General features: G+C 45.7%; 1 protein-coding gene across 1 annotated transcript; it reads right to left on the bottom strand.

Annotated features, from left to right (window-relative positions):
* Positions 1-5,378: 5,378 nt before the first annotated feature.
* On the bottom strand, positions 5,379-8,261 carry Cldn2 (claudin 2). The gene has a single exon (XM_028767481.1). It carries the CDS (start codon positions 8,071-8,073, stop codon positions 7,381-7,383), a length of 693 nt encoding a protein of 230 aa, XP_028623314.1. The 5' UTR covers positions 8,074-8,261; the 3' UTR covers positions 5,379-7,380.
* Positions 8,262-8,915: the final 654 nt, after the last annotated feature.

Below are 8,915 nucleotides of genomic sequence, written 5' to 3'. Positions count from 1 at the left end.
TAAAAAGTTGGACAGTACAATGTACAGAGGAAACTTTCGAGTTATAGGGAATAGTATAATCACATGATGGTAGCAAAAAAATAGGAACACACGGGTTAATCAGAAAGCTTAAAATGAATACCCAACTTGAAGTACAGGGAACAGAATGAATCAAGAACTTGGCACTGCTTTAGGAGGCTCAGGATTAGAAATGTGGCTGTTGAAATCCCCTGAACAGTCCCTAAGTTCAGGAAGTTAGCCCCAGTCGGCTGTGCCCTTGGACTGGGTTCTTCTCTAGCAGCAGGACCTGGTGAATGATTAGTTTTTCTTCCACAATTACAGAGATAGGTAAAAGAGCTATCTCACTTTCTTTCCCGGCTTATTCTGTTGATAGAATCGCCTGAATAGAAATGTATCTGAGAACTTCAGGGAATTTAAACTCTAGAAAAGAATCTTGAAAAAGCTTTGACCTGGAAGAGACAACTGCCCATCTAAAATAAAATCAGATCCATTGTAGAACATGCACTTTATTGGCCCCGTGACACAGCTCAGTGGGTAAAGGTACTTGTTGCTCATCCTAACTTGTTCAGTTCCCAGAATCCACATGGCAGAAGGGGAAAATCAACTCTCTTAAGTTGTCCTCTGACCTCCACACATGCCTATGGCATGTGTATCCATGTAGCATGTGTATACTTGCCATTCTTTGACCTAAACACTTGGGAGGTAGATGCAGAAAGATCAGAAGTTCAAGGCTAGCTACAGCCACAGCTATGTAACAACATAAGGAGTTGAGACCAGCCTGGACTAGACTGTGTGTGTGTGTGTGTGTGTGTGTGTGTGTATGTGTGTGTGTCTGTGTGTGTCTGTGTGTGTTTGTGTGTGTCTGTGTGTGTTTGTGTGTGTGATTTGTTATCTCCATGCAACACAGACACTGACTGTCACCAGTATGTTTAGATATGTATGAGTTAATGATTTTGAATTTGCTGTATGCCAAGACCGCACAGGGATTCTCCCTATTTTACAGACAAGAAAGTCAAGTGTAGAGAATTGACAAGGCTTTCTGGAAATGTTAAGGAAAGCTTCTCCTTTCCTTTTGGTAGGAAAAAAAATGCTAAAAGGCAGCCTACACTGATCGGAGTGGTCGCAAATCACACACAATGTTTAACTGCCCTCATGATCGGAAATCGTTCGCTTGTGTAACGAATCTTTCTCCAAACAACCTGGAAATTCATTTCCTCTTGACTGGGTTTTTCACTCGGGCTGTTCCTTGGCAGCTTTCCTGATATCAAAACAGTTGTTGGGATCCTATTCCTACACTCCGGGAGGTCTTGGACTTGCTGCCCCCTGCCTAGAGTGTTCTCTTTGACTTCTTTGAACCCCTCCCCCTTCCCAGACAATGCTGAGTTGGGCAAGTCTCAGGGAGTGGAAAAGTGACACTTGAGAACATACTAGTTTATTATTACACAGGGAAGAGTAAAATTAACCACAGGAGATGTTCTGGAATTGCCAACGGGATGGCAGCATCCCCTTGCTTACCCTGTCTGCCTTTTTCTTACTTCTCTGTTGTCCTCATCTCTGAAGCTGCTGAATCATCTACTTGAAGGATGTGTGTGCATTACTCCAAACAAAAGCTCCTGCTCGCCAGTGGTTCTCAATTACTGCTGTAGTTTTGTTATTTTTTGAAAATTGGATTCTTCTGGGTCCATTCAGGGCTAAATGGAAAAACTAGTGCAGTTCTGTTGTCAGTGGCTGATCTGGGGCTGAATATGTTTCTCTTCCCAGAAAATGTACTTGATGTTTAAGTCAAAGTCTTCAATGCCTTTAACCCAAGGGATTAGGAAATTCCCAGTGTCATCAGATAGTCCTTTGTGGAAGCTGTTACTCCCTTCTCTCACACCCCACTGGGTAATTCCCGGAGCAAACCCAGGCAAAGAAGCTACAAGGAGCATTTTTTTTTCTTTTAGAGCACAGCCCTTTGCCTCCAGCATCTCCTACTGAATTTTTTTCAAATACTTCAGAGTGATAAGTGTGTAAAGATGTTGTGCCTGACACACCACTCATTTGCCATAGTGTGACATTTATGCTGGTAAAAGTATACAAGTATTCTCGGGGTTAGCTCTCTACAAGATCACGAGTGTTTGCAAAGTTCTTCAAAGACCTCCTAGATGACTTGTGACTTGGTAAGGGAGTAATTCCAAAGAGACAGGACTTCAGGGATGACAAGAAAGCAACTTCTCACAAGGGCCAAGACGCACCTATGTATGGTGTTTCCTGCTTTAGTGCTGCTTTTCTTCTAGAGCATGGACTCGGGACAGAAAACTCTGAGTGAGAGTTACGGTTCCCACAAGTGTGGTCAGCTGCGGTTAGGAGAGGGCGTGGTCAGATCGTAGTCTCTGTAGCATGATACCTGATAACCACCTGCTAATCTTTTATCAGTTATCACACCACAACATTCAATGATCAACCACATAGGGAAGAAGAGAGAGATAACCTGGCGGGACTTCCTGTTTGAAGTTCTTTTCCTTCTTGAGATAACAGTATCCCTCATCAAAGCCATGGAGCCGCTTGGCCAGGGAGCCCAGGCTGAAAGAAGGCCAGGCTTCAGCCAAGCTGAGGAGGAAGATACACACTTCACAGTCTGTGGCCTCTGTGGCCCAGAGCAGGAAGCTACAGTCATGAAGAGAGCCTGTGCTCACTGGCCGGAGAAGGAGCAGCTTGAGTCTCACTGGGAAGCCTCCTTTGTCTTCTTAGAACACTGAGCTCCTATAGTACTCGCTCCTCCTCACACAATTCTGTTTATACTCTAGTCCAGAGCCAAAAGGTCCTAGGATACCTAGATTGGCTCTGCTTCTTCTGCCCCAGCAATTTCTGAAGAACTACCTAAAGGAAGGAGATAAGAGAGGGAAGGCTGTGCTCACTCTGGGGTCACTCCCTCTCTTGGAGCCCAGCAGAAGTCCGGTGAGAACAACTCTGAAGGATAACAGCTTACCTATGCAGTCAAGCCCCTCTTTCCTCCTAGCCAAGGCTCATCCTCCCATTCTCGAGCTCCTGGAGAACTTCGGCTGTAAGAAATAGGATTGTTCTTTCCACCCTCCTCCTCCTCCATCCTCCCCAAGCTCAAATAGTGTTGGGTCCTTATTTCAAATGGGTTGGCATTTAAGGGGATTTACATAAATATTGTCCCAGACACCTTTAGGTACCCCCTCCATCTCTTGAGCGGCAGTCTGCGTTCTGCTTTGTGCTGTCAACTTCCTCCAGCACAGGCTTTACATTGTTCGCTCCGGTCAGCCTCGCAGCCCTTTCTTGGCACATCTTACATTGAGTTCAAGCAGTGTGGTTTGGCCTGGTCGACTGGCTGACTCAAAAGGCTGGTCAGTTGAGGGGCTGTTTGACTGGATAAAGGGCTCAGAAAGTTGAGGTTTGCCTTTCTCCTGAGAAGGCAGTTTCAGTCTCCCCACCTCCATTAATGATCACATAATAATGGGTCACTAGGGCCCCACAACAGGAAAACATGAGTCACACTGGTATCACAGGAAAGAAAGAGCCTAGAAACATCTCTCTTTGCTCAAGGGTCAGAGCCATGAGGCGGGGGCATTAACACAATGGCCTTTACTATGCCCTCAGTCTATGGTTAATCTAAATTACTTTATGATGGAAAGGCAATGAGGGAGTTGGAAACTGTTCAGTTTGGACCAGTACTCAGGAAATTTCTAGGAAACCGTTCAGAGCAACATTTTCCTTGCTCAGCCAATCAAAGGGACCCCCTGGCTTTTTATCAGTTGTGCTATAATTTTTCTAGCCAAGGGATCCAATTTTTAATTCCTTCCACTGAAACTTTCTAGATTAGGAAAGCCTATAGGAACCACGAGGACAGCCTCAGCCTAAAACAAAAGGCAGGCACGAGCTTCACTTCCTTCATAAACTCTTCTGTTCTGTGGCACATGGTGGGAGGGCGATTCTCAAATTGGAAGAGCCACAGGCCATCATGTATCTTCTGAAATTTGAATCACAGGCCCACATTACCATGGTTTCCAAATTTATAACCCAGATTCTGACAGACCTTAGAGATTTTTATCCACTTCCTTAGTCCTCCATTTCATCTCCTGTGAAAAACCAACTTGGCTGACAGATTGTGAGCAATCAGAGCCATCCTCAGGAGTTATCAAAGGAGTTATTCAGCCTCTGGTTGTCCCCAGCCAGGAACTGGAGAATCTGGGACCAGATAAGAGATGACTTCTTACTATACAGTGGGCCCTTCCCCTCCCGTGCCCTTCCCTCTAGATGGACTTGGATACTGTCTTCAATCTTGTGCACCAAAGAAGGTTCACTTCAGAAGTACAAGGCCAGTGTTCATAATAACCAGCTCCTATGTGCTGCTGCCCTCTAAGTTCAAGGGCTGGTTAGTTGAATCTCATTGGGCCTCTCTATTGTTTGTTTTGTTTTAATACCCTTATTACTAGGCTTTGTTATTTCCTTATGAAGTCAAATTGTTGGTGTGTTGTCTCAATCCTCCAGAGTTAGAGGACTTAGAACTGAAGTGTTGGATCTTAGATGATAACCTGGATTCCCCCTAGTCAGACAGCTAGCACGAGAGGACTGGGCAGTAGTCATGCTTGATGAATCCCTACTTTCCCAGATCACCTTCTTGGGTGACCTGGGGGTGGGGAGCAGAGCCGTATGTCCCATTGTTACATTGATGGCCCTAAGTAAAAATTTTTAGACTGCCTGGAAACTTTTGGAATGCTGTTCTTACTGACTGTAAATACTGTTGGATCAGCAAGATCCTAGTTTCATAGTCAAGAGACTAGGGCATTAACTCCTGCTATGTAACCCTGGGAAAACCTTTACTTGTGTGAATCTTAGTTTTCCTATATGCCAACTATAGGATCAGATGGGAGATGATCATCCGATCAGGTACAGCTTTCTCAGATTAGTGGGTAGGAGAATGAAAGGAATAACCACATAGCCATTTAATAACTAACATCAATGACATGATTTTCAAATAAAATCATTTCTCTGAAAAAGAATGAGCCCTGGGCATGGAGGAAGAACTTCATTTCTGCCAGGCATGTTGGTGCATGCCTCAGGTGCAGCAGCACGCCAGAGTCAGAGGCAGGCAGGTCTCTGTGAGTTCTAAAGCCAAGGTGAGTCCAGGACAGCCAGGGCTCTATTACACAGAGGAACTCTGTTCTGCAAAATACAAAACAGCAACAACAAAACAAAAACAAAACCCCTTCATCTCTTTTGTGAGTGGTGTTGTCATGTATCCTGATTGTGTTCACACAACCTGGATTTTTCTACGTGCCCTTGCGCATAGCCTCCTACTGCCTGTCTTAACCCAATCCCTTTCTTTCTACCACATGTGCCCTGTCTTAGTTGTCTTTTAATCAATACAATAATGACTCAATCAACATTCATTTATTGATCACCTTGTGTGTGCCCAGCACTGTTACAGTCTTGGATATACATGTAGAAGGGCTAAGATATAGCAATTGCCCTCCAAGTACTTACAGTGAACTTTTGAGATGACACAGACAGACAGGCAGACGGATTCATACACACACACACACACACACACACACACACACACACACATGCACATACAAGAACTATAAACTATCAATCAAAATAATGAATGATAAGGATTAAGCAACTTATATATTGGGAGTTGGAGGAGGGAAAGGAAAGAACAGGAAGGAGTGGTCAGAGAAGGCTCAATAAAGGGGAGGATGCTGAGCAAGTTCTCCAAGCATGGGGACAACTTAAGAGGAAATGGCTTCCAGGTCAGCATAACAGCTTGAGCACAAGCAATACGGTGGAAATAGGAAAGGCATGTTAAACCTCACGTATGAGCCTCTGTTGCTGATACTAAAGTTTTGATGGGGTGTGCTGGGAATCTTCTGAAGCTAGTGATATCAGACTGGGGAGGGGGTTTCTCTGGTTTATGACCCCCATCTACCACAGAGGAAAAATGGAGCATTTTAAGACCATGGAGGTGAAACTGTTGGACTGAGAACCAGTCTCGGTTTCCCCACCGCAAGCACAATCCCAGGCAGAAGTTCACCGATCACTCAGGTCATGAACACAACACCTTGGTCACAGATGTTCCACACTGGAGACTTTGCGTACCTGTGAGACTATCTTCTGATGGACAATGACTCAAATATTAAAAGTGACAAAGGACCTCTCTGGTGTTGTGGTCTTTCAGAGGCTCTGTAGTGCTGAGAATAGACCCCAATGGGTTGTTTGTCCATCAAGTCTAAAGTATCTGATAGGGCTGCCTCTCTCAAACAGTAGAAGCACACACAACATCTACCATACATTTCCGCCCAGTTCTTTGATACCAAAGTCCTTATTCTTTCTCGGCCAGGGCTAAAGAGTAGCATCTTTTTAGCTCTCTGTGGCTCCCATGTCAAAGGACAGATCTAGAAAACTGGTTTATAGTCCCTAAGGAAACCCTTATCTAGGGCTCCAAGTCTTGTGGTTTAGCAGGAAGCTGGATCAGACTCCCCAGTAGGAGGCAGAACTTTGAGCAGTAGTTTTTCACTTCGGTTTCTGAGCAATTCCTCGGTGGAGTCAGAGGGCTACAGCCTTGTGCTTTCCATTCACTTCTTGAGCTTTCCTGAAGCAGTGCTTCCTTTCCCGACCCACAAATGTACGAGAATTATAGGAGGTGTCCTAAGAAGTGATGCTGGTGGGGTTTGTTGTTTGTTTTGTTTCTTTAGATCCCAGGTTGCCTCCCATCTGGTACTCAGCTGCTTTCTGCTGGATGCCATGAGATAGCTTTCCTTCAGTTTCTTCACAAACCAGTCTGGACATACTGCATTGATAGCAAAACTGGAAGAGAGGCTTCAGGGTCCATTTCTGACCAATCCATTTCTTTGGCTGGAGATTTGAGAAGAAAGCTAGGAACATTCTCATGGGAGCCATCCCTCTTTCTTTTCTCTGTCCCCTAGTAATTGAGTTAAGAGCCAACCTCAGCCAGAGGGAGAGGGTCTTGTGATCACAGATGGTTATTAGTTAATGAGATATGATTGGTTGGGGGACAGATCTCCAAGTAAACCAAAGGGCAGAAGAGAGTCTCTGGGTGTAGCCAAAAGTGGCAGGGATGAGATTTGGACTTTTGGGTTGAGCATTCAAGGCACAGGAGGTGCCTTAGTGAGGGAAATAGAAAAGCTAGCTTGGTAAGTGTCCTTGGCAATTCCATCTGCATGCTGTCACCCCTGTTCTCATCTCTGTCTTCACTTCATCCAATGGCCAAAGTCATTCTACCCTCAGCAGCACCTTATACATGAATCAGTGGCAATGTCCTTTGCCTGTGACCCTGGGGGCATTGTCCACTATTGTTTTGTATAGTCCCAGCCACCACCCCACCCACCCCCAGCTCTGGCCCCTGGTTCCTCACACATACCCAGTCAGGCTGTATGAGTTGAACTCACTCTTGGCTTTGGGCTGTTGAGCAGATCTTGGAGAGCTCCTAGTGGCAAGAGGCTGGGCCTGGTAGCCATTGTAGTAGTTGGTACGATTTCCCTGGGGTGAACAGGAAAAGCAGAGGATGACTCCAGCTACCAAGGAAAACAGGGCTGAAATAATGCCCAAGTACAGAGCCTCTCCAATCTCAAATTTCATGCTGTCAGGAACCAGCGGTGAGTAGAAGTCCCGAAGGATGCCATGAAGATTCCAAGCAACTGGGATAAAACCCAGGATGCCACCAAGGATGAAAAAGACTCCACCCACTACAGCCACTCTGTCCTTAGCTCGAGATTCCTGGCAGAACACGGTGCATCTCATGCCCACCACAGAGATAATGCAGGCCAGTGAGGACATTGCACTGGACGTCACCATCATGGCCTGGGCAGCCTGGATGTCAGCAGGAAGTCCTAAAAGAGTACTGTAGATATCACACTGGGTGATGCCTGTGCTGTGTGTCGCACACTCCATCCAGAGGCCCTTGGAAAAGCCAACCGCCGTCACAATGCTGGCACCAACATAGGAACTTGTTCGCCAGTTGGGAAGCAGCATAGCAATTGATGTGCCTAATAGCCCCAAAAGGCCTAGGATGTAGCCCACCAGTTGGACGCCAAGGGAGGCCATGGCAGACCTCTCAGTAGAAGTATCTTCGGAGCTTGTTTGCTTGTCTTTTGGCTGCTGCTCTTGCTTCTTGGATCCCGGCCTCTAATCCCTCATTTCACAGTGTCTCTGGCAAGCTGACTTCTTTCCTCCTTACAAGTATCTGTGGGTGGCCACAAGCAGGCTCAAGAAGGCATCTAGAAAACCTTAAAAAAAATCCATAAACCAGATTAAATATTGACCAGAAGCTTATGAGAAACCAGAAAACGCTGGATGCCTTTTGACCTTTGTTATCTTTAAAAATAACACATGAGAAAGAAAAAAAAAAACTTTGGAAGTAGAGCCAAAATGTCATCACCTCCTGCGTAGGCACATGCTTTAGGCTGGCAGTCAGACAAAGACAGAGGCCAGACAGGTGGCTGCTTTCCGAGAAGGCAGTGATGGCAATACCAGTTGTGGTGTGCTAACTCCACTGCTAGTCTCCAAGGCCTGGTATTTAACATATTGCCAAGCAACCACACCTCGGGGCCCCTTGGTTGCAGACTGAGGCCAAACTCCAGGAGACTGGATCATGTGGAACAAGTTTTAGAATGTGGCCTTGGACTCCAGTTTGTTAGAGGCTACTTGAATCTCCAAAGGGACTAAAGAGAGTAGTGGCTTAGCCCTGAATCAATTCATGCCTATGGCAATAATGTACTTCCTGAGCAGATTGGAGTAGGTAACAAAGCTTTCTGCCCATTCTCAGAAAGAGTCTTTCTAGCCTTGGCCAGATCCCTCCCTGAAAGGTAGGACAAGGACCCCTAAAGAAAAGTATAACATACCAGGTATTTCCTGTCTCCTCTCCTAACAGATAATGCCATGACCAG

This window comes from Grammomys surdaster, unplaced genomic scaffold (assembly GCF_004785775.1).
Source record: "Grammomys surdaster isolate TR1022 unplaced genomic scaffold, NIH_TR_1.0 173, whole genome shotgun sequence".
NCBI lineage: Eukaryota > Metazoa > Chordata > Mammalia > Rodentia > Muridae > Grammomys > Grammomys surdaster.
This window is presented reverse-complemented; position numbering and strand designations above follow the sequence as displayed.

What these genes read in the sequence shown, in the direction of transcription:
- Cldn2 (XM_028767481.1), bottom strand. Translation starts at nt 8,073, where the DNA reads ATGGCCTCCCTTGGCGTCCAACTGGTGGGCTACATCCTAGGCCTTTTG.